The 25,233-nt window shown below is 49.1% G+C and overlaps 1 protein-coding gene across 2 annotated transcripts in view; it reads left to right on the top strand.

Annotated features, from left to right (window-relative positions):
• POLR3A (RNA polymerase III subunit A) overlaps positions 1-22,661 on the top strand; it is a 47,077-nt gene extending 24,416 nt beyond the window's left edge. Inside the window, exons 17-31 of one of the 2 annotated variants that reach the window (XM_019745940.2) lie at positions 61-172; positions 1,213-1,331; positions 2,953-3,090; positions 4,845-5,015; positions 5,937-6,050; positions 10,294-10,380; positions 10,471-10,553; positions 11,067-11,237; positions 12,250-12,343; positions 12,530-12,622; positions 13,673-13,837; positions 14,333-14,497; positions 14,722-14,853; positions 15,928-16,060; positions 17,307-22,661. In XM_019745940.2, coding sequence (XP_019601499.1) covers positions 61-172; positions 1,213-1,331; positions 2,953-3,090; positions 4,845-5,015; positions 5,937-6,050; positions 10,294-10,380; positions 10,471-10,553; positions 11,067-11,237; positions 12,250-12,343; positions 12,530-12,622; positions 13,673-13,837; positions 14,333-14,497; positions 14,722-14,853; positions 15,928-16,060; positions 17,307-17,455 — 1,926 coding nt within the window. In that variant the 3' untranslated portion in view covers positions 17,456-22,661. The remainder of the gene's footprint in view (positions 1-60; positions 173-1,212; positions 1,332-2,952; positions 3,091-4,844; positions 5,016-5,936; positions 6,051-10,293; positions 10,381-10,470; positions 10,554-11,066; positions 11,238-12,249; positions 12,344-12,529; positions 12,623-13,672; positions 13,838-14,332; positions 14,498-14,721; positions 14,854-15,927; positions 16,061-17,306) is intronic. The other variant, XM_074339672.1, reaches the window with a different exon arrangement.
• Positions 22,662-25,233: the final 2,572 nt, after the last annotated feature.

The following is a 25,233-nucleotide window of genomic DNA, read 5'->3' as shown; positions in this document are numbered from 1 at the left end:
TTTGTCATCAGCAGAGGCAGCAAGGACGACCCCACCACACGTCTCCCTTTCTCCCCCCAGGCTTTGATCCTCAAGGAGCTGTCTGTGATCCGCGATCACGCAGGCAGCGCCTGCCTCCGGGAGCTGGACAAGAGCAACAGCCCCCTCACCATGGCTCTGTGTGGCTCCAAAGGTGAGTGTGCTCCTCTCCGGCCACTGCCGTCATCTTGTTCTCCATCAGGCTGGCTGGTTTGCTTCCGGAAAATGTAAGAAGTATAATGACTCACAGGCCTTTATTTGTACGGCATCTTTTTAAATCGTATGCAGTTGACCCGAACAACACAGGTTTCAATTGCGTGGGTTCACTGACACACCAATCTTTTAAAAATCAACTGTATTTTCAATCCGCGGTGGGGAATCCACATATGCAGAGGACTGACTTAAGTTATACATGAATTTTTGACTACAGGCAGCCATGGCCCCTCACCCCTACATTGTTCAAGGGTCAACTGTAGATAGAAAAATAATTATTTGCATTTTGGGGGTTTTTAACTCTTCTAGAGGAGCTTGGTAATGTGTGTGGATATCTGAGTTTGAGGGTATTTTGAGCCACTTTAAGACAACTTAAAAAAAAAAGGCTAAGGATTTTTAAAATAACATATTTAGTGAAGAGGCAAAATGTTTTATTTTCTTAGTTACCCAGGACCTTAAAGCTTAAGTTTTCATGATGCTGTGCTCAAATTCAAAACCCCCATGCATCTTCTATTTCTGTAAATTTTTTACAAATAAAGTCCAACCTCTTGAACTTTGCCTTTCACCCTAATATTCTACTTCCTGCTCCTGGTACGTGCCCCACACCTTTCGCATTCCTGTGTCTTTGCTTCCCACTCCTCCACCCACTTTGGAACTCCTCCCCACCCTTTCATGTCCAAGTCACGATGTCCTGCAACAGTCCAACCTGGTGCTGCCGCCTGCTGGAAGACCCCCAGGAGGTCTTGCCTCCAGCCCCGACGGGCACGGCTGCTCCAGCACCTCCAGCCCTCGCCCTGCCTTCCGTGTGTTACCGACAGCTCTGCCCTGCCTTGTTCCCGTTCTGCCTCACAGTCCCTACACTATGAACTCGTTCAGGATAAGGGGCTGTGCTGGATTGCGTTTCCATTTGATCCCACAGATCTGCTTGCACATCCATTAGTTTTATTTTGGTAAATGAATATCATTCCTGACCGTCCCCAGGTTCCTTCATTAACATATCACAGATGATTGCCTGCGTGGGACAGCAAGCCATCAGTGGCTCCCGAGTGCCAGATGGTTTTGAAAACAGGTCCTTGCCTCACTTTGAAAAACACTCAAAGGTAAGCAGTAGTGGGTCAGGCAGAACTTTGAAGGACGACCGTCAGTGCAGAAGAGAGTAACTGAAGCTCTGTGGCTGCCAACCGAGCGATTCCTGGAGGTGGTGTAAAAGGGCAGGCGCTCAGGGTTGTTAGTGCATCTTCAGCCCCACGTGAGGCCTGTGGGAGGAGCCTTGTTCAACCCAGATCTATAGAACTTGGACCACTGCCCTCTGGTATGTTTTCTCTGAAAGGAGGAGGATATCACGTTCCCATCCAACTTAGCTCAAGTAATGGAAACATATCGTTACTTTATATATACAAGATAGTCATAGTGTGAAACACACTGAGGAGACCAGGAAACCCTAGGGTCTGCTCTCTGGAATTCTCAAACTCAGCTTTTGAATGACTTCTGAGTGCCATTGGCCCTTGTGGTTTGGGCGCTAGTATAAGCAGAGAGAGGGAGACAAACCTGTGCTGGGGTGGTTCTGGAATTCCGGGGCAGACGACTATTAAATCTATAGTTAAGGAACTTGGAGTAGATTTCTCATTCAGTAAATTCTGGGTTTGGAGTCAGCTGTTATTCCCATTAAAGCACAGGTGCCCAGCTGCTCCTGCCCCATGGAACTGCAGGATTTCTGTCTGGCCCCTCCTGGGGAGACAGGACTGCTGCACTGAGAGTGTATGGCTAGGTTCTGCATCAGGCAGCCCCAGAACAATTCAGGTCGTCTGCCCAAACCGGAATTGACTGGAGGTCAGGCAGATAAATGGCCACTGGGATGGCACCTGCCTGTACTTGTCCAGCTCAGAGTTCTAAGGCAGCTTGACCAACCGAGAGCAGAGGCCAGGGGCGGCCCGACTTCCCAGGCCCTGCACCAGTGCTAGGTTTGGGAGAGCTGTGCTTGCCTATGAGTGTACCAGCTGGCCCTTAAACAAAAGAGGGAAGCTGGAGGTCGGCCTGTGCATCTGGATTGTGCTCTCAGGAACATAGAGCTATCCAGATCAAAGGCCATTTGCCCATTTCACATGCTGCTTTATAGATGTATGTGTTTCTTTTATAGTGTTTTTGAAATACATTTTACATATCATAATCACCCATTTAAAGTGTGCAGTTCAGTGATTTAGTATATTGACAGAGTTGTTTGATCATCACCATAATCTAATTTTAGAACCTTTCCATTGTCCCAAAATGAAACCCCATAAACATTAGAAGCGCCTGGTTATGTTTTGGAGGTGGGCAGGCCTGTCCCGGAGGAAGGATGTCTTAAGGGGGTCATTCCCTAGGGAACGGGCAGGGCAGGCTGCTCAGTCAGCAGGTTCCCCGTGAGGTCCTTAACCGCTTGCCTGCTCTATGGATAACAGCCCAGGCTTTGGTTTCCCTCTCCTGAGCCACTTGCCTGCCACTGGCACCAGCGCCAGCCCCAGCTGGAACCTCACCCTCCTTGTCTCTGGTAAGGATGGGTTGTGCCAAATTAGTTCTCCTCTAAGAAAGGGCACATAAAACCTGACACTTCATGAGAGTGCACTGGCCAGGTATGTATAGCCTAAAGGTGGGGCACTTTCTGATTTGAATGGGTTTTGGAATTACGGACCTTGAACTTTTTCTTTTGTTTGATTTTTCTTTTTTTTTCCAATCTCTCTTTAGCTCCCAGCTGCCAAAGGCTTTGTGGCTAATAGCTTTTATTCTGGTTTAACACCAACGGAGTTCTTCTTCCACACAATGGCTGGCCGGGAAGGTCTCGTGGACACAGCCGTAAAGACAGCTGAAACAGGATACATGCAGGTAACCTGAAGCAACGTAGGCCGCTAGCAACAGAGTGGGGCAGGGCGCTGTGGGTTTTGACTGCTGAGTGTTTACATATTTTGAGCAATAATTTATCTGGTCCTGATATTTAAAAGGAAAAATGAAGAGACATAGGTGCCCTAAAAATAAACAATACAAAAGGGTAAAGTTGATGTTCTAGATCCTGTGTACCTCGAGTGATTAAGCCCAGGCAAGAACCGTACCTACCCGGCCTCTCAGAGGAGAACGTGGGCTGGAGACGCATCCTGGGGACGCACCATGGAGCCTCCCGAGCCTGTTCCCTAATACGTGAGGGGGGGACAAGGCACCTCCTGATTGTTGAGAGGACTCTGCTTCTCGCTGTGCAACTATTTGTGTAACTTGTTTTTGGTATCATTCTAATTGGCTCCAAGAACCTATTCCAGGGCCCGTAAAAAGGCCCTTTCTCCACTGTACAGTTGTAGGATAGGTTCAAGTGGACAGGGCTAAACTAGAGGGTGTCCTGTTCCTGTCCTGGGGACCCGTAAGGCAGAGGAGTGAAAACTCATTCTGTAGAACTGCAAGCAAAGCATTTTCTTTGCAGTCCAATTTTCACTTCTACTCTGCGTACTCCATAGCCTATGATTTTTTGGGTTTTTTTATTTCAATGTTTTTATCTACTTCCAACACCAGATAAAATTAACACTCCCCAAGTTGCTGGGCCATGAACTTGCTGTGGCTCTGTGTCCCCTTTCTCCCTACTGTGGATCCCAGTTTGAGAAGCATGGCCCTTTGCAAGCTGGGAAATCAGGATCGAGCCAGAGATATGAATGAGTGGGCCAGAGCAAACGAGGTTGATGAGGGTGAAAATGGACTTGACTCAGTAGACACCTATTTCCATAACCTCTTCTGTACCTTATGTGTCATTACTGATACCTCCCTTTTAATCATCTTTTGATGGGAAATTGCCCTTCAGTTTTGGAGTGTGCTGCTTTTGTCAAAAACCCAACAGACTAAAATGCTTTTACCACTCTTGTCAAAATGTCTTCTGATTCTTCTGACTTTATATTTTGTCTTGACCTTTTTGGAGTAGAGAGTATGACTTTCCCAAGCAGTGTGTTAACCTAGAACAAATTAGTTGTATCATAAGGGATTTTTGTTCTGAAGCTGCCTGGACGAAGACTTCTTTCTGTTTAAATCACTGAGCCACCATCACGTTGCTGGCTGGAGTGTGTTCTGCTGGTGGAAGGTTTTTCCCTAAGCAGGTTTGAGAAATGGCTGCTGCCTGCTGCTTCACACACAATGCTGTCCCTGTTCTCTCTCTCCCCTGTGTCCCAGAAGAGGGTCTGTACCTGATCCTCTGTAATTCATTTTGAAGTCCACAGGGGTCCTAGATTAAGTTGTGTTTAGAAATGCAAAACTATTGCATTATTTTATACCTCAGGGAAAAGAAGAGGGAAGGCAAAGCAGGCTAGGAAAACAGTGTTTGCATAGTCCTTTGGGGGTGATGGGGTTTAAGTTGCATGTATTCTAAAACACACTAAAGTGCTGGAGGTGGGAGCATATTCTAAATCCCACTGGACAGGCTAGTGAGGCACTGTTGGGCTTGTTCTTGGCGTCAGGGGAATCTTTTTAAGGCATTTCTAATAGAATGTTTTTGTGTGATTAAAGTGGTAGTAACCTTGAAACTTATAGTTGCAACTCTCACCCTCTGCACACGTAGCTGGTCTCCTCAAAGCAGCTGAGCTGTGTTTCCCCTCTTTCTCTCCCTGTAGAGAAGGCTTGTAAAGTCCCTTGAAGATCTTTGCTCACAGTACGATCTGACAGTGCGAAGCTCTACGGGCGACATCATCCAATTCATTTACGGGGGAGATGGCCTAGATCCTGCAGCTATGGAGGGAAAAGATGAGCCCTTGGAGTTTAAAAGGGTTCTGGACAACATCAAAGTAAGATTTAGTATTCTATCTGGGGTCAGAGTGTTTTCCAGAACATTTTTAGAACGGAAGTACCTTTTGGAATATCATACACAGTTAATGCTCAGTCATATGTACCAACCACTAGGTTAGTATTTTTCTCTTTGTGTTGCTTCGCATAATTTCCCCAAATCTTAAAGGAAAAACACTCTCTCAGTTTCCAAGTCCAGTGTTGGTAGTGATCGAAGACCAATAGAAGGGGCTTTGGTTTCTGTGTCTGGTGCCGTGTGATAGGAGAGAGGCCAGTGTTGTAAGTCACGGGTATTGAGAAGCGGCCACATTTCACATACTTTAACTGGGGGTATAATTTAGAACAATCGTTTGGAAGGTAGTTTGGTAATACTGATGTGAATTTAAATGTGGCTGCCATTTGAGCCAACAGTTCTCCTTACTGGAATCTGCCCCACAGAAATGATCCAAATGTGCCGGAAGTGTTTTTCCAGCACTGTTTATAGTAGAGACAAAGCATCAGTGAAGGGTGGCTCAGGTACATCATGGTCTGCCCGTCCGTTAGGATGATACATAGCCGTTACAACGGGAAATCCCGTGAGCTTGGGGGTGCAGGAGTAGTTTCACTCTTGAAATGTTTGGGGTTTTTTAAAACAGCAATTTGTATTTGCAGTGCCAGTCTGGGGTGGGATGAAGGCCGGGTGGTAGCGGAACAATACCCACTGAATAGCCCAGAAGCCTTTGTATAAGATGGAGTGTCAGTTTCCCCCGTTTTCACCTTCATATTAAAGGCAGTCTCAAATTTGATTTGAAGGGAAAAAACATCACAGGTTGCTGAAAGCTCACTCCGCGTAAGGTCGTTTGTGTCTTACAAGCCCTTTCAGTTAATACTGCCCCTCTTCCCCGTGCCCTCCTACATCACGCTATTTCCTTTTACTACTTGAGGCAGTCTTCCCGTGTCAGAGCGAGCCAGCCCTCAGTAAAAACGAGCTGATCCTGACCTCTGAGTCGATCATGAAGAAGAACGAGTTCCTCGGCTGCCAGGACAGCTTCCTGCAGGTACGCTCCGCAGTGCTGGTGGTCCCGGCGTGGCTGTCACCCAAAAAGTGTTGGCCAGGTGCCGGCCGGTGAATTTGTACCAGCCAACTGAAGTGAATGTGTGTCCTATCTCTCTTAGTTTCTGTCTTTCACACAAGTGTTTCCCTATTAGGAGAAAACTGCTTTAGCTAGAGAACTGATTCTGAAAGCCTGTCCCTGTGAGCACTCTGCAGTCACCTTGTGGACCAGCTCTTTCTTCAGTCATTCTCAATCGCAGTAATTTGTATCAGTACTGGGATTGTTTTAATACCATCTCTTTTAAATCGCTCTTTCTCTTACCATAGTGTGGATCAGAAATCCGTGGGGTCAGCCTTCCTTTCTCTTCCAGGGAGCTGCTGCCTTGATATCCTCTTGAGGTTTTTTACTTTGTTTGTTTTTGTTGTATTTATCTCACTGACCCACGCAAGCAGCTCCTTTCTGTGGTTATGATCAAAAGCAAAGGGATACAGAAATCAGTAAATGGTTTCCTTTGTGTACTGATTGGTAATTCAGATGCAGCACAAAATCAGGACTGTGTCCCTTTCAGTATCTCAAAAATAAATAGCGCAAAGTGAAACTTGAAGATCGCTTTTAATTAAGGGAGCTCTTTCATATGGTGAGGCGTGAAAGGTGAAAAAGAGATGATTCCAGACTTTACTATGTTAAAAATCAAGAGTGTGACTAGGCTGAGTGCCTTTATTTTGATTTTTTTTTCCCCACAGATTTTCCTTTTTTTTTTTAAACTAACAAATTAGAATTGTAATTTTGTTTTTCCGCATAACTGTATTTCCTTATTTATGTCTCTGTTCATCCTTGAAGACCCTAACTGAGACAGGCTATGAGAAATACAACGAGGTAACGTACTTCGCATGCTGTGAGTGCCGAGCGTAGCAGTGCGGACGCGAGCAGCACTCCAGCTGTCTGCCAGCCCTGGGGACGGCAGGTTTCTGTCCCAGTGCTGGCAGACCCAGCTTCCTCGGTCATCACTTTGGCCTGGTTCCTTTCTTGCCTTTGACAAGCTTTCACGGGTGACCCACTGACCGGCAGTGTTTATTTATTCAGCGATCACTGGTTCATCCATCGCTGTGTCAAACGCCGTGCAGTTCCCAGGAACACAGAGATGCCTAAACGTGTCCTTGCCCTTCAGTGGCTCACAATCTGATGGACTCAGATTTGCCAAGAGGATCCAAAATCCTCTAGCCAGACATTCACCTGAGCCCCTGAAATGTTCTCTGGCCATAGCCTGCGCCAGAGTGGAGGCAACTCCTGGGTGGCGCTGAGCCCTGGCCCAGCCAGAGGCCGACGCCTGTGCTCACAGACGCACTGTGGAGTGAGTGTGAGAATTTAACTGCTGGTTAATCGTGTGATTAATTGCCTGCCAATTGCTATGTTCATGTGAGTTCCCTGTAGTATGCATGGGTTGATTCAGCTGAATCCTTAGTACTAGCTTATTTCAGTTTTCATTTCTGCAAAATGAGCTTTTTCCCCCCTCCCCAACCTCCAGAATATCTAACTTTTGTGTAAGGAAAGTGATTCCTTTCAGCAAAGGCACTGGAAGTGGGCCCCTGTGGGTGGCAGCTGAAAGATCTCATTTCCAGTGCTTAAGCTGGGGAATGGTTTTAGCTGTGTGCTCTCTACTTCTCTGTGTGCATAGTTCCTCACAGATGAAAATCCCCTGGGTCTGCTCAGCCTTACGCTCGTTCCGGTTTCCCTGCACCGACAGGTAGGGCAGCCTTTAACACCTGGTGATCGAATGGCAGCATCTGAGCCAAGAGGGCTTTCAGGACACAGCGACAGGCTGACAACTAGGCTGGGGGAGGAAATTACCAATGTGAAAGAGGCTCTTGATGATATAGAAGAAAAATTAAGTGCCAGCCAGTATCAATGCCTTTGAGGATTCCCACTGTTAGGCAGAGTCTCACCAGGATAGGTTGCTCCACTGCCCTCTCCAGCTCTGGTTTCCCCCTCTGGTTTGCAGTAACTGACTTTCTCTGAAAATGCAGTCTCAAACTCATAATTAATAAGTAAGCCTGGAGATTTTCTCTTTAAAAAGAGTCTCATGAGAATTTTCAAGTTCTTGCAAACTAATAAAAGTCCTTTCTGTATAGAATGATGGCTGAGTGGCACAGTAACCCTCTGTGTATCGTCATGCTTTCTCACTGAGCAGGCGAGCTGGCCAACAAGGGCAGTCAGGAGAAAGCCATGTTCATGAACAAGGGATAGCCAGGGTGTGATGGACCCTCCTCCCCCGCCAGGTAGCCCCTTGGTCACGTGGGCTCCTAAGAGACAGACTGAAATTCCTGGTTGGCAGAGACGGCATTGCAGAAAGTCCTGCCCTGAGAGCAGACTTGGGAGACAGCTCTGACTTCGAGGAGAGGCCTGTCGCTTTGGCCAAGCCCCTGACCTCGCTCAGACCCGGTGCCTTGTGCTCTGGAGTGATGGGACTGGTGAGATCTCATAGGGAGGTCTCACTGCACCAGGCAGCAGCTGCCTGGGAGCAGCCATGAGCTGAGCCACGGTGTGTTTTACTTTCACAAAAGGTAGTAACTAGAAATTGCTAGGTAGTCTATGGGAAGCTAAGGAAATGTACTTTTGCAGGGTTAGGACAGAGCTGGGTTAGTTAGCTGTTAAGCGCTCTACAGGTGCCTTGTAGGGTTTATGTTTGCAAAAGTGCACTTCTGATTCAGTCTCCTTTTCAAACATTTGTTTTAGACTCCAGGAGTTTTCAGCTATGTGATATTAACTGAGCAGACTTGGGGCAGGCATGCTGGTTTTCTCCTTGGGGCCCCCTCGGCCAACCTTAGAATGGAGAAATAAGACCTTATGAGGCTTTGCAGTCACCACAAGATTCAGTGCCCCCTTGGGCCAGCTCACAGGGCATCCATGCGTGTGGACCTGTCCTCAGCCAGCCACACAGAGCTGCTGGATGCCTGCAGGCAGCCAGAGTCCCATTCATGCTCACTGTCGCTGTGATTTATCCAAAGTCACTGCGGGAAATTATGTTTCCCAGAGGGCTGCTGAGAAGGAAGTATAATCTGTCCACTCTCCTCATATTCTCAAAAATGGCCCTGGATCAAAAACAGCCAATTGCTGTCCCCAGGACTGCATTACAGTGGCCTCTGAAGGATGCGGCTACTGCATGATGTGTGCCATCAGCTTACCTGAGAAGTGCTCTAAGAGTCAGTCCCATAGCACTTAATGTGTGAGCCCTGGGGAGCAGGACTTGGACAGGTGTAGCTCATTAAAGCCCACCACACCCCCTCTGTAAGCACTCCCCGAGAGGAGGTGCTGGCAGATCCTGGTTCTAGGAGTGCCCACGAGGCTGGTTTTATTTCACAGACACACAGTCAATTGTAGAGCAGATGGGTTTTCCCCTTTGGTTGCTAGAAAACTTCGAGTCGGGTCTGTAGTCTCTATCCCTGCTTTGTGGACCCTCCACATGATGTATTTTTCACTTTCCTTGCTCCGTTTTATTGCCATCCTAGGGCTCAGAGTACCGTTTTAAAGTACAAGAATAGCAAATGTACTGGTGTTTCATTTCTCGCTTAAAGAGTGGCTTCCAGGAATCTTCCAAAGTTCTAATTGTATATGGGAAGGAAGCATGAGACTGGGGCAGTGAAGCAGAGGTGAGAGTCACAAGAAAGAGAAGCTGGGTTCGGGAGTATTTCCTTTGAAATGAAGGCAAGCTGAAAGCAGATGTTTGAAATGCGTGTATGTCTATGAAGCTGTGCGTTAGCTTGTAAGTATTTAAGTTGATCGTAATGGCTTCAGAAGAAATTCTCAGAAATGAATCAGTCCAGACACTAAAAGTATACATGGTGCGCTTCCACCTGTTCTGAGCTGTGTGACTGTAGGCAACACGGTACAGCAGGAGCGCAGAAGAGAAAGCAGCAGGTATAAAGGCTTATCCGGGCGTCACTCCCCTGTGCAGTGGGGGGCGGCACCGCAGGACGGAGAGGGGCTGGGGGTGCCATGGCGGAGTCAGTGGAGTAAAAGGCCTTAGAAACACCCAAACCACTGGGTGATGTGGCCAGGGTGTGGATGCTGTATTCCACAGCATCGGAACATTTTGTTCTAGAACTTGTATCTATATTGTGTCCCTTATAGTATATACTTAGCTATCACTAAAATATGGGATTGCTTTATTATTGAAGTTTATAACACACATCATGTCATCCAAATTACTGAGAAATATGCAACTGATGTTTGCTCTGTAACCTTTCAGGAAATAAAAAAATTCATTAAGGGGGTTTCTGAGAAGATCAAGAAAACCAGAGATAAATATGGCATCAACGATAACGGCACCACAGAGGTAACCACCTTCCCCGACGGGTTAGGAAGGACACTCAGGGATGTGCAGGAGCTTCCAGCCCTGACTCTGCACTTGGTTTCGTTCTTCCAGCCCCGTGTGCTGTACCAGTTGGACCGGATCACTCCCACCCAAATAGAAAAGTTTCTGGAGACCTGTAGGGACAAGTACATGAGGTAGGGATGCTGATTGTCTTAGGCTGCCGGGCGGTCACATGGGCCTCTCATATCCTGTTTCCCCACGGAAATAGAATCCGCACCAGCACCACTTAGTGACAGCCAGCAGTTGAGCAGGTTCTGTCACCTCTTATCTAGGGATTCCAGCGGGTAGATAAACTGGAGTCACTAAGGTGTGGAAATAACTGCAAAGACATTTCCCAGTGTCCTCCCCACAGAGAAACTGCCGTGTAGTTGGTGGGTGCCAGCTACTCTGTCTGCCTTTGGGACTGTTTGTTAGCAGAGCTTAGATCTTCTCCAGGCACTAGGTGTTCGGTCCCAGTCATCGCACGCTGACCGCAAGTAGCCACACAGTGTCCACTTTCATTACTGGACGCCTGTCCCGAGCACAGCCCGGCTCCTTGCCAGCTCCTTCCTGACTCATGGCGTCTGCATGTTTTCGCATGAAAGGAGATAACCAGAAGCCCCGCCCCAGCAGTTTGCTGTACCTGCATCCGTGTCTTTCCCTTCTAGGGCACAGATGGAGCCGGGTTCTGCGGTTGGTGCGCTCTGCGCCCAGAGCATTGGCGAACCGGGCACCCAGATGACCCTGAAGACTTTCCACTTCGCAGGCGTGGCCTCCATGAACATCACGCTGGGCGTGCCCCGGATCAAAGAGATTATCAACGCTTCCAAGGCCATCAGGTGCCTGCCTTCATTTCCCTTCTGTTCCCATCTCCTGTCACGTTTCTTGAGAAACAGCAATTCTCTCATCACAGAGGACACTCAGAAGGGCGGCATCCCAAACGTCGCTGGAATGCTTGCGTTAATCACATTTTAGTTTTTAAAAACGCCACTTGGGGAAAAAATAAGTTGAAACTGGAGACAGTGAAAGTGGAAAAAGCAGTTTTTTATGGCCACAGTTCACGTGAAAGAGAAACAAAAAATCAACTGGAAAAATTGTAGAATTGTGTCACTGTAGATTTTAAGCTTTTGATGTCATGTTCCTAGCCTAATTAGGCCTGGCTGATGTGTCTACCACTTGGGCTATGGTCGCATTCTATGACTCCTGCATGATTTCATGATAGGATTCGTAGGTGATCTGAGACTAGAAAAGGGAGAAATACATTACAGTGCATTTGATGACAAAATGATGATTCACCTATGATCTGACTCTAACAAAGTGACAAGTAGCATTAAGTGAAAGAAAGCTGTGCTTGGTTCTAGAACAGTACCTTTGGGCGTCCAGGGCGGCAGGAGCTTTGCCTGCCTCCTCTGGGCTGGTCAGAGTGTTCAGGGAATACCGCCCAGGACAGTGCGGACAGATGCTGAGAGCTAGTGGTTGAAGGAGCTGGAGGTGTCGTGGGGAGGACGTAATGGGGGCGGGGAAGGGGTGGGAGAAGCTGTAATGCATGAAGGACCAATTCACTCAAGGAACAGAACTAAAATAACTACTTATCAGGACCGAAGAGGAAGAGGTAGGTTCACTGGGCCAGGGAGAATTTTCTAAAAGCCACTTCATTCACTGATAGAGTGGGTTGCCCGTGAGCTCCCAAAATAGTAAATCTAAATGAGAATGTGTGAAGGAGCATGTCTGACACGCAGTGAACGCTCCATAAATTGCAGTTGCTTTTAACATCACGAGTCTAAATGGTCGGATTCAACAAAGCGGCGGCGGCCGTCCTCCTTGTGCTCTAGTCGATTTTCCTTTTCATAGCACTCCAATCATCACAGCACAGCTGGACAAGGACGATGACGCAGATTATGCTCGCCTCGTGAAAGGCAGAATTGAGAAAACCCTCTTGGGAGAGGTAAGGAGAAATCCCTCTTAGTAACAAGGAAACTAGACCAGCAGCGTTGCAAGGGAGTATAAAAAGCAGTAGCAGTGGGTACATCGGTCAGTGTGTCTACACTACTCGGTGTCTAAAAATACAGCGAGCGGTGATGCCCTTAGGAAAGGGGAAAGTGACTAACATTCTGATCTTCCGACGCTACAGATTTCCGAGTATATTGAAGAAGTGTTTCTTCCGGATGATTGCTTTATTCTCGTCAAGCTCTCCCTGGAACGGATTAGACTTCTGAGACTGGAAGTGAGTCACGTAATTAAATGTGTTGAGGAAGTCATCCTGTGTGAGTCCCAAGACAGGTGCTGATAAAGTAGGGCAGGCGTGAATCAAGACGCCAAGAGCACCGCCAAGGCTGTCTTGGTCGCTGTTCCTGTGCGAGTCTGTTGTTCCTCCACATTCTCTCTTGTTAAACCTGAGACAGACATTGCCATTGAAAGACACAGGAAATTAGTTGAAATTCTGTGCAGGACATAAGACTCATTCACTGTGACAAAGAAGTACAATGATTGGTCTCCTTGTCTGTCTTCCCAATGTCTGGGAGAACCCATAGAGCCGGCAGTGTCATGTGTGGCCTCCAGCACCCAGCACAGCGCCTGGCTAGCTCAGTAAATAGTTTTGGATGGGCAGGTGAAGCTGGCGTTTACGTATAGATGACAGTTGCAAGATAATCAGCATTTCTCAGGGACAGACTGAGGTGGGGATGCAATCTCTGTGACTTCTGGCACCTTTCTCTTTGTCTCAGGTAGTTGAAATCAATACTAATCATACAGCCCATTCTCTTAGGTACCAAGTTCATGTGTTTTCCATATAATGACCCAAATTGAGCAGCCAGTTCTCCAAGTTGGGGAATTCTTTAGTCTGGCTCTGGCTGCCTGCCATGCGGCTGTTTTACCAGAAGAGCCAAGTGGCACTGAGGAATGTAACACTCCAGCAGTTGTGGCAAGGTCAGTAAAGGGGAGGCTTCGCCGATGCTTTTGAGTTGTCCTGGTCTCCAACCTCCTGCCTCCCCGGACTCCCCCGGAGCCCATGGTTGTTGCCATGAACGGAGCATGCAGTTTTAATGAAGATGGAGGAGAAGGGGTAAAAAACTTTGTGTTCTCTTTGAATAAAGCACAAATATACATACAGTACATGAGCAAGTGCACTATGTCTCTGGTATTAAAATTTCATGGTGGGGAAAGACATTGGAGAAAAAAATGACTGAAAAGTCTTCTTAGAGGAGCAATGATGAAAAAAGGCTGGGAAACACAAGGCGTAGGCGCCTAGGCCGTCAGTAATGTCGCCTCCTTGCAGGTGAACGCCGAGACGGTGCGGTATTCCATCTGCACATCCAAGCTCCGCGTGAAGCCAGGCGACGTGGCCGTTCACGGCGAGGCGGTGGTGTGCGTCACCCCCAGAGAGAACAGCAAGAGCTCCATGTACTATGTTCTGCAGTTTCTGAAAGAGGATCTCCCCAAGGTGAGACAAAGTTCGTCCCTTCAGGGCCCTGCCCAGCCCAGTGCCTGGGGCTTTGTGAAGGGAGAGACCGCATTTGCCTTGACCATGAATATCCAGGTGTCAGGGAACCCTAAGGACTCTGTCCTGCTGAGACTGAGGGTGGCACCTCATTTCTTCACTTCTTCTTTGCCGCGCCCCTAAGGAACCAGTCAGATTCTTCACGTTCTTAGCTCTGCCGCACCAGCTCGGCCTGTCAGCGTCCTCTCTATTCTCTCATAAAACCGAAGGTAGAATGAGGCAAGTCCCCTGAACTTCTGCTTTTCTCCCTAATCCCCAAAACAGGACACTTGTAGGTTTGCTATGTAACCAATAGTCACTGAAAAACGGGGACAATCCAGGTAACAGGCCCAGGGCGTGACATTCCAAGTTGTCACAGCCGCTGTGCTTTCTGTGGCCACCAGGTTGTGGGGGCTGTGGGGCCTGCAGGGTCTCAAGCCTTTGTGTCTCTGAGTGCAGGTGGTGGTGCAGGGCATCCCGGAGGTGTCCAGAGCTGTCATCCACATCGACGAGCAAAGTGGAAGGGAGAAGTACAAGCTCCTGGTGGAGGGCGACAACCTGCGGGCGGTCATGGCCACCCACGGGGTGGACGGCACCCGCACCACCTCCAATAATACATACGAGGTACTGCTCACACCAGCTCACCTCCCTCGGTGCCCCCTCCAGGCCTCAGCTGGGTCCTGGCGTGCTTCTCGGACCCTGCTGTTTGCTCTGGGTTCACCACTAAAGATCCATTTCGAGAAAAGGGGGTGCGTGGGGCTTGCCGGGAGCCTGTAAGGCAGAGGAGGACGTAGAAGTAGGGTCGCATCCAAGAAGTGGCTGCTTCCATTCATCCTGGCTCTCTGTAGGTGGAGAAAACTCTGGGCATAGAAGCTGCCCGGACGACTATCATCAACGAAATCCAGTACACGATGGTCAACCATGGCATGAGCATTGACAGGAGGCACGTGATGCTGCTGTCCGACCTGATGACCTACAAGGTGCGTGGAGGGGCCCGGCCTCCGGACAGCAAAGCTGTGCAGCTTGTAGAACACACAGCTGCAGTGACCACCAGTCAGGGGAAATAAGACGTCACCATCACGTGAAAACCAACGCACGGTGGTTGCGCTAGGTGCTCTGGTAAAATTTCAGTATGAAAACTGCCACCTCGTGGCATAAGGTGGGACGTGGTTTTGTCCTTATGAGAAATTATATCTGAGAGCAAAGCGAGCCATTGCCAAAAGCCCAGGATTTCCTGGCAAACCCAGGTGTTTATTCCTTATGAAACCCATACATCACACTTCTGTAGCGATGTCCAGGAAAGACTAAGTTACCCTGATCTGGCGGGGGGGCTGAGGTGGGCTGGTTGGTGGCGTAGTTTTTTCTTTTCCCAAAAAACATCTTCCCTCTAGCAGTGCCATAGGACAGCAGGTTTTCATAACCCTCCCCGTTCAAACCTGCACTGGATTGCAGAGCGTTCAGAACCTAGTGGGAGAAATGGCCCGTCCCCACCACCTGTAGAAAGGCTGTCATGTTTAAGGCTTCTTTTCTAGTCTTACTCTATTTACATGCATTATGTTTCTGTAATAGTGGGGGTGCCCTTTTTATCCTGGCTTTTTACTTAAGGTTATATTTTCCACGTTGTTGCACAGTTTTTGTAAGTGTACTTTTTTAATGATGCTGAATATTCCTTTGAATGAAAGCACGTCAGTGTACTTAACTCTATCCCTGCTTTGAGGCTTTAAAATTGAGTTTTGAGTTCTTTGAGCCATCATAACCATCTCCAGAAGTGCTCTCTTTTTTTGAAAGGTAGATTTTTAATTGTAGTTCTCAGTTCTTCATTCTGTGTTCCAACGGCCCTGGTTGTGAGTGGAAGGATCCTTGTTGTCAGTGTCTAATGGCGTTCATGGGACACAGGTGGGACAGGAAGCTGTTAGGATCCTGTTCAAACCCGAGGTTGTGACCTGAACAACTGCTTGGCTGGTTTTTGTTTATTCTGTTGAGTGGACGTGGTTTGGTGTTGAGCTTTCATCAGTGGCATGGGTACCAGTCTGACACACTGTCCCATGACGCAGGGCGAAGTCCTGGGCATTACTCGGTTTGGCCTGGCCAAGATGAAGGAGAGCGTGCTGATGCTGGCCTCCTTCGAGAAGACGGCTGACCACCTCTTCGACGCTGCCTACTTCGGCCAGAAGGACTCGGTGTGCGGTAGGTTTGGTGTTTCTAGGGGCATCGCCAGAGGCCTTGCTCATTTGTGTCTTAGATCCTGGCCAGGGCTTCTTGGGAGGTGAGCAAACTGAGTAGGCAGAGCTTTTCTTTTTTAAGAATAAAGTCACAGATCGTGGAATTAGAACCAACCTTTTGTCTCCAAAGCCTGCCTAGAGCACCCTGCACCCCCACATCTGTTAGCAGGCTGACAGTTTCTGGGTCCAAGAAGAAAAGATCGACCCTGGGCATGTAGGAACTTTTCTAGCCCATGGAGTTGTAGTTGGCTATGCAGTCTTACACCCTCTGTGGTGCCAAGGCTGGCAGGAGAGGGGCAGTGCCAGGTGTCCCTGCAGTCCTTTCACGTTCATTGAGCCCCTATGCCACGTACCTTATATACTGGTGTGTCAGCACCTTGCGGTATAGTTATTACGCCCTTTCACAAGTGAGAAGAGTCTGACTGCAGTCTTGCCCTGCGCTGGCCCTATCCCCCCACCACACAGCGCGTCTCTGACGGGCCTGGTGAGAGGGAGCGTGAGCAGGAGCTGTCACAACAGTGCCTGCTGCCCGCCGGCTCTTCCCTGAGTCCTGCACAGAGTCCCGCTGTCGAGCCTTTCTCATGCCAAGACCCTGCAGGCCCAAGGGGACGGCTTGTGAGGGGTTGGTGCACAGGAAGCTCAGTAGCCTGCCAAAGTCACGCGCTTGCCAGCCCAAGCAGGGAGTCCAGGTCTGGCCGCCATTCTCACCGCCAGAGCTCTGCTTCCGGGTGGCCATTTCCCATCTCACCTCCAACTCTTATGTGGATTTGCCAAACAGGTGATAGTCAGGTGGGGCCCCAGTCAGTATACGCCTGTTTTTGGCTCCAAAGGTTAAGTCTTCCTCCTTTCAGAAGGCATAGGTTGCAGATGAAGGGAAAGCAGAATTACATAATTCTTTAAGGTAACTGGTGAAAGGAAAGAAAAGGGAGCAGAGATGGGGGCAGGAGAAGACCGAGGCTGAGGTAAAGGTACGAGCGAGACTGCTTGACAGGCCAGCAGGACGGAGGGCCCTGGGCTTGGCTGCAGCCCTGCTGCCATCTCCCTCCATGTCATGGATGAGGAGGACAGGTGACCCGCCCAGTTCAGCCAGTGGGTGTGTCGTGCAACTGGGGCTCCAATCCCAGTGTGACTCCCCAGTCGGCAGCCGTCCTGTCCTGACAGCCCCCCCAAGGGGCGAGAAGCGCTCTGACCTCCTTTCTGGTTGGTTCCAGGGGTGTCCGAGTGCATCATCATGGGTATCCCCATGAACATCGGCACCGGGCTCTTCAAGCTGCTCCACAAGGCCGACAGGGACCCGCGCCCGCCTCGGAGGGCCCTCATCTTCGACACGGACGAATTCCACATCCCCCTTGCCACATAGTCCAGGGGAGGGGACCATGGCCCTTGTGCTGTCTCCAAGGGGCTCAAGACCCTCAGCTGCCACCTGTGCTCTAGGACAGAGTCTCCATCCATGTCTCCACCGTGCCAGCAGCCCAGAAGGCCCTGTGTCCCTGGGAGCCGCCCACCCGGTGACCCTGACCACACCGCAGTGCTTGGTCGGGACAACTGTTTTGTCTGTCGTCTGAAACCTAATCTGGAGACAGCTCCACACCTGCCCGCCTGCCTCCCCAGCCAGGCATCCTTGCTCATTCCCACTCGCCTGTCCACCCACCGGCCCCCAGGGGTCTCACCTGCCCAGAAGCCAGGTCTGAGCCCCAGGGCCAGGCACAGTCCTGAGTTTTCCGTTCCTCAGTCATGCTGGAATCTCGCAATGTGACATACTTGTGTAAATATTGTTACTATTATTTATTTGTTCAGTTTGAAAAATTTGAAGTGTTTGTTACTTGATTTTACTTTTGAAACCAAGAAGCTATAGAAACCAAGAAAGCCAGCATTGAAGCGTCACTGGAAAAACTGGTTAAGCAAATGGGACCGTCTAGGATTTGTAATTGAGCTGAGACTGTCGTGAGGCCCAAGTTGCTCTGAAATGCCTTTTACAGACACCCTGGCCACCCCGTTGTTTTCATCCACCTCCAGTCCCTGCAGTTGTGACACTGCCTTGTCATTCTGCCTTGTGACAAGAGTCAAACCCATTCTTCACGGCCTGCAGAAGCCTTGCTGGCGTTTGGGGCCTACTGAGGTGGGCACTGTCAGTGTGCAGAGATGATGAGTGAGGCTGGCCCAAGCTGCCTGCCAGTGCACAGGACAGCTGCGGGAATGGTGGCCTAAGAAATGCCCCAGGGGCCGTGGTGGGAGAGGGCCCTCCTGGTTACAGACCAACGGTAAGGGGTGAAAGGGCCACCCGGACAGGAAGGGAAGGGCCGAAGGGGGTAGGGTGTCAGCTGGAGCTGGGGACCCGCTGCAGTTGGCAACAGCAGGCTCCTAAGAGTAAATCTACTGTGCCGATAGGAAGCTCATGTCCGGCTCTGAGGAGAAAACCAGCAGGGTAGCCCAGGAAGAACCGCATTGAATGCCCTGCTTAGGCCTCTGCCAGTGCACTGTCACTGGTGGGTTTTTCAAGGCTTCTGAGGGGGTTTTGTGCAATAGGAAAGAAATGGACATAGCTTGTTTTCTAGAGAGCAGAAAGAGTTTGCTCCTGAACAGTTTTCTTTGTACTGAATTTGCTCCTTAGGATGTGCACAGGGCCACGGAGAAGAAATGGCAGTGGCTGCAGCCCCCTCTCTGTGGACAAGGTTCTGTGGAGCCTGTCCTTTCCTGCCCAGAACCGAGGCCCACTGTTCTGACTCTTCCTTCTCAGTGGGGCCTTGGAAAACCAAGGCTGCTTAGCTGGGAATGAGGTGATAGTGAAAAGTGGGCTCTGACGCTAGTTTCTGGCTTTGTGCCCTTGAGGAAGTGAAACGGCACAGCCGATTCGCCTTACTGTATAAAGCCACGGGAAGAAATAGCAGCCCAGACTGAAAAGATGGGGGTTTCTTGTTGAGCGAGAAGATGGTTTGGATGATTAAAGAGATGGATGTGGTAAAAGAAAAAGGGGAGGCTCAAAGAATGCAAGTGGTGTCTTATGGGCCTTTGCTTACATTCTTTGGCCGTTCCCTGGTTGGTTTCCCACGTTCTGAATCAAGGCTGCTAAGGTACTTAGTGCAACCATTGGTTCTTGGGTCTGTTAGAATGAGTGCTTTCTCCCCCGTACTGATGGGATTCTGAGTTAGGAATTCTTGACTCAAGTTATTTTTGACCAAGGCTCAGGTTTAAACTTCTATTACAATTTGTAGTTTGGCCTGATGACCCACCTGTACCCAGGAGGCTGACTGACAAACTTCTCTTAGGGTATCAGTGAAAAAATGCCGGTTTTCTTCACAGTCAGCCCCCTGTACTTTAAACGAGCCAGCCTGTTCAGGACAAAGGAGTAAGTCTGCTAACACACTTACTCAGGCTGCCACTGGAGACTTCCCTACAGGCTCTGCTTCTCTCATGACCTGCAAAGAAGCACAGACGACAGACAGCTCAGGCCCACAAGACCCAGGTCTGCTGGGGACCCTGGGCCGCGGAGGGTAGACTGGGATAGAGAGGGGAACACCAGCGCTCCCTTTCCTCGGGGCGCATGTAACTGGAAGTGGGGGCGGGGAGACACCACCTGGAGCCCGTCCTGCCTGAGTGCTCACCGGGTGGTGCTGAGTCCACGCGTGTGATTGCAGTGGGTGCAGGCACAGAGTCAGGTTTTGATCGGCGTGTGGCACTGGGAGCAAGGTCGGTGAGGGCGCTCACCGCCCAGTGAGAAGCGGTGTCCTGTAGGCACTGCCAGCCCTGCTGGGACCCCTGGCATAGGCAGTGCTGGCTGCTGAATCCTACTCTGCTTTCCACTGGGTCCCACGGGTGCGTGTAAAATTCTCCCTCGTGTGCTCGGTCCTGGCACTGGGCTTAATAGCACATAGAAGGTTAGGGGTTTCCTCAGCCTGTTGGGAAGAAATAAGAACATTTTAAATTCTGTCTTACCCACAAATGGGTACTGTATTTCTGACTAGCAATCTGCCCAGTCCTTTGCCCTTTTCTGTCTTTTGTACAAGGGGTTAAAAATGGCTCGACTCCAGTCTAGGCCCCTGCTTTGCTCAGCACTTGGAGGCTAAGAGATGTTCTGGAGTCTTATGTGTGTCACAGTTAAATGATGGTGTTGTGTTTCTCTTTCAGGGTTTATCCATGTGTATTCACATTGATTCAGGTCTGATTGAGCCTGACAACTGTATAATGATTATTTTTCTTAAATGTTTGCTGTCTCTTCGCAGAACTCATTTTTCTACCAAAGGTCAGAAGAGGAAAAATTTGCTCTACAAAAACTAGCAATTCATTCCTGTGGGTTGTAAAACAGGGTGATTGGGCTACATGTGGGCTCTGCCTCCTAAAATAACGTCCCCTGCAGCAAGCTCGGGTGCTGGCGCCCGCCCCCACCCCTGTGATGGAGCTCACGCAAACCCCGTGGAGGCGGTGCAGTGTCTCCTAAGCCCGTGCACTTGGGAGAACCTGCCGTCCGGCTGGGATCAGGTCCTTTCATTCGTTCAACAAGTAAGAGCCTCCTATGCCCAAAGCACTGTTCCACGTACAGCAGTAAACAGAACAGGTGAATTATGTAGTAATGCATCTAAAAGGAGTTCTTCAGCAGACGTGGGTGGAGCAAAGGTTCTGGATTAACCTTGGCCAATAGGTGGCCACCAGTCTAGGGCCAGCCCATCGGCCCTCATCAGGGCAAAGAGGGGTCCCTCTGGTCCCAGCCCTCCCTTCAGGGCCCTTCGAGCCCCTTATTTGGACGCCTTTCCTTGAGCTTGGATTCCAGACAGAGTGTCCTGATCAGAGAGACACAAGCCTGCAGTCACTGGGAAAGGATGCTACCGTCCTCTCCCCAACCGTAACATACTTGAGCTGCTGCTGCCTACCTAGCAGTATGCTGTGCCCTCTGGGAAGGTCCCCGCGTGCATGGGGCTTACCTTCTGGTCGGGGTCATCTTGTGGTTAAAAGCCTGGGTACTATGACCAGACTTCAAATTTGGAATGTAAATCCAATATGTAGTGGTACCTAACTCTAGGGTCATTGTGAGGTTTCAGTGTGATTATGCACGTAAATTGTTAGTACAGTGCCTGCCACAGAGTACACACTCATGAAGTACGTTTGCAATCACAGTGACTGTCACTGTTTTACTGAAAGACGTGGTCTGGGAATTCACAACGAAAAGCCCAATCCTGTCACCCTTTTGGATTCTCCGAGATGGAGCTGTCCTTGGCGGCCTTGCGAGTCGGACCTCTCTAGACATCTCCTGCCCCAGTGCCTGCTCAGTAAATCTCCGTGTTTTACACCATGGAGGAAGAACGCTGGGGAAAAGGGCTGGGCAGCCGTGTGGCTGAGGGTTTGAACATTTTAATTTGGGCCACAAAATACATGTGATCTCAGTTGAAGAGTTGTGGATAGTAAGATCAAAATAACTCATATTTTTATAGAGAGAGATGGATATTGATAAATAGGTTTATTATGTAACGGTGTCTCGAGGTAGAACGTAACTTTTTTCTCTTTCAAAAAGGCTGCCATTGAAATCATCAGTAGAGAATGTTTTCAGAAGCTGGTAATAATGGTTGCCTCTGGGAAACTAGAGGACTGAAGGACACAGGTGGAGGGGACTAATTTTTCTCTTGTGCCTTTCTAACTTTGTTACCTTCTGAAAGTATTGCCAGTTTTTTTAAAAATCAGTATCTGAAGGTAAAGAAATCCAGTCATCTTGGAGCTGACTTTGTTCTGGAAAGTACTTCAGTGTTCTGTGCTGAAAGTAGTTGAGTGGTCCCTTCCAGTTATATAAACATAGAGCAAGTAAGCACCAATTATTCAGGGGGAAGGATGTTGTTATCAGAATAAGGTAACCAAAAAGTCTAACACAGCCTTAAATACCTAAGATTTTCTGTTCTGAAATAAGCCAATAGGGGGCATTCCAGGGCCAATACGGCAGTTTTACAAAGCTGTCAGGGACCCAGCTCCCTCTCAGCCTCACCTTTCACCACCCCTAGGGTCTGGCCCATCCTTGTTCCTCATGGTCCAAGGTGGTGATGGAGTCCCAGGCATTCCGGCCAGAACAAGGAGGGAAAGAAAGCCATACTCAGGCACTTCCCTTTAAGGAAAGTTCCCCAAAGTTACCTGTCATTTCTGTTTATATCCCCTCAGCCAGAACTAGCCAAATCCAGCTCCAAGGGAGGCTGAGAAATGTTTGCATTCTGGGTGGCCATGTGCCCAGTTAAAAGGAGGGATTTCTGTTAGCAAAGAAAAAGGAAGGAACAATTGTGTCTCAGCTGCTGGTGTATCAGGTGTTTGTTTGTTTGTTTTTTAAACAAAGGTCCAACTATCCCCCACAAACTCCTTGGAACTGGAATATTGCTGGGGTGGGTGGGACCAAGAAATCTCTTTTCAGAAAAAGACTTGAGACCATGATCCCTTCACTCTTCCTTTTTTTCCCTTTCTTGCAAATTTTATGCCTGAGGTTTTGTGTTTTGTTTTTGTTTTTGTTTAATAAAGTGACATTTAATTTTGATCACATTCCCCTAGCAGGCTGTTGAAAATATCCCCAGGCTGATGGAAAATATAACTTGTCAAACTCATTTAATAACACTGTTTATTGCTCACCTACTATGTCCTGGCCCCAACTCCAGGGCTGGGTATAGAGAGGTCCATGGTCCCTTTCCTTGTGGAATTCATCTAGTCACAGCACTGTCCAACAGAAATACAAGCCACATACGAGATTTCAATTTTTCTAGCATCCACATTGAAAAAACTGCTGAATTTAATGTGAACAACGTACTTCATTTAACTCAACATATTCAGAATATCATTTTATCGTGTGCTCAATATAAAACTTATGAATGAGCTACTTCACATTCTGCATACTAAGTTTTCACAATCCAGTGTATGTTGTACACTTCACAGCACATCTCAAGTTTCAAGTGCTCAATAGTCACATGTAGCTATCAGCTAGCGTCATACTCAGATTGGAATGCACAGATTAGTGGAAGAGAGAGCAAGCGAAATACATAATTACAAACTAGAAAGAGAGACAAGGAAGAGATGGCTGCAGTGATAAAGAAGAAGGGAGCCCTGCTTCCATTGGGTGGTCTGGAAGGGGCTCTGTGAGGACGTGACCTTGAAGCTGATAGCTGAAGGATGGGGAGAGCAAGGGGACGGCCGTGGCAGGCAGAGACGAGCGAGCAGGAAGCCCCTGTGGAAGGGGAGAGCCTGGCACCTTCAAGGCCATGGGCCACCAGCAGGAGACCAATCATATCCTGTCCAGAAACTTGGAGCTGCTGTCTGGGCTGAACGCAGGCCCCAGAGTGTATGTATGTCCAGGGCCTCCTGCACCGTCTGAAGCTGGCTGCTCAGCTTCTCTCACTTCCCAAGGAATTTTCCAGTGAACACTTCTTGGGGCTGAAACTGGCCAGAAATCATTTTCTGTTGCCTGCTAACCTGGCCCCAAACCCAAGGCCTATTTGAAGGTGGGTAGTCGCACTCATAAAAGGGGGAGAGAGCTTGGTGTGGAAAGACTTGAGTCTCACTGCCTTCTTAGGAAGCCGTTTGGCAGAGTCCACACTTTGTGCACACTGTGTGCTGGGGGCCGGTATTTCCAAACTTCTCCATTTCCTGGAGGAGGTATTCCCTCCAGGGGAAGCCAGGGGTTAGAAGAATCATGCCCTAGGTGTGTTTCACCACCAAAGAAAGGGTGTGACCAATTTATCACATACCAATCAGGGAGCATGTCATAACCACCTGAGGATGACTTTAGAAATAAACCAAAACCCCCCAGAAACACTGCAGCAGTCGCCCAGTTGTACAAGGCAAGCCATGTTTCCAGCCTTCTGTAAAACAGCGCTCGCGGTAGGCATGAATTGGCAGACTTGGCGATAAGTGCATTGGTCCAGCAGAAACGGTCCTGGACTGATAGCCAAGACGTGGGTTCTAATCGTCGCCCTGCCTGCCGTCACCTGCTTTGCTTCGGGCGTGCTGCCTCCCTGCCCCTGCTGTCAGTTCCCGGTCTGTACCATGGAAATGAAACCGCCATGTCTGTCTACTTCAGCGTGTCTTGTGAGGTGTCCAGGAAGCTGGAAGACTATAAACTGCTTAGTTATGTTGCCAGAACTTGCGAAAGAGCCAGACACTGCTGATTGAGTCTCTGATCTTCAGCAATTCCTCTCACACCTCACCCTCCTCCCTTTTAGGAATTGTCCCAAGAGTGGGGCTCCATGACTGCCCAGGGACCCACGCCCCTCTGGGAGTATGTGCTGTAGCGTATCCCACATCCCTAGCCCCTTCCCTAGCACTTAAACAGCCATCTGGCCTAAATGTTTCATTATTCATTGTGCTGATTGTATCTCCCCAGTAAAATATAAGCTCCACGGGGACAGGTATTTTTGTTTGTTTTATTCACTGCTGCATCCACAGTGCTTAGCACAGTTCCTGGCATGTAATAGGTGCTTTAAAAATATTGATCCAATAAATGAAGGGGTTGATTCAATCTTAAATTCCCTGTTAGCATTTAGCATCAGGGAGTGAAGGCCTTGGAGCCCAGCAATCCTGGGTTTGAATCTCTGCTCAGGCACTTTCCAGCTTCCTCACAGCTGCCCTCGTCCTGACCCCGCAGTCGTTAAAGGTGTCGTCCTTGCTGCAGGATCTCTATGCAAGGACGGTACAGCCTGAACACTTCTTGTCCTGGCACCGCTTCCCAAAAGGCTCAGTTCCACCTTTGTCCAGAGAGGGCCCCTCTCAGCACTGAACCAAGGGTAACGGGGCTCTGACCACCACCTCCCCGCCTCCTCCCATTTCTGCCTGTGGGCCTGGGCCCCAACCCTGGCCCCGAACATAAGAGCCGGAGCCAAATGCTTCTAGCTTATACCACCATGGGTGATTTATTTAAGGGTCTCCAAATAATCACTTAAGTGTCACCATGGCAACCTGAAGAGTTGCCATGGAGATCGGAGCAGGAAACGTCCCCATGGAGACCCCTGGGAGACTCTAGGAAATCATTACCAGGTGGAGGGGGCTCGGGAAGGGGGAGCTGGACAAATAAGGGAGCCCCATGGTTCTGTGTACTGGCAGGAGAAGTGGGGTAAAGGGGCAGAGTGGGAAAGACCAGCTTAAAAAGGGAGGCAAGTTAATGATCTCCACCAACTCCAGGGTCCCGTG

This window comes from Rhinolophus sinicus, linkage group LG07, assembly GCF_036562045.2.
Source record: "Rhinolophus sinicus isolate RSC01 linkage group LG07, ASM3656204v1, whole genome shotgun sequence".
NCBI lineage: Eukaryota > Metazoa > Chordata > Mammalia > Chiroptera > Rhinolophidae > Rhinolophus > Rhinolophus sinicus.
This window is presented reverse-complemented; position numbering and strand designations above follow the sequence as displayed.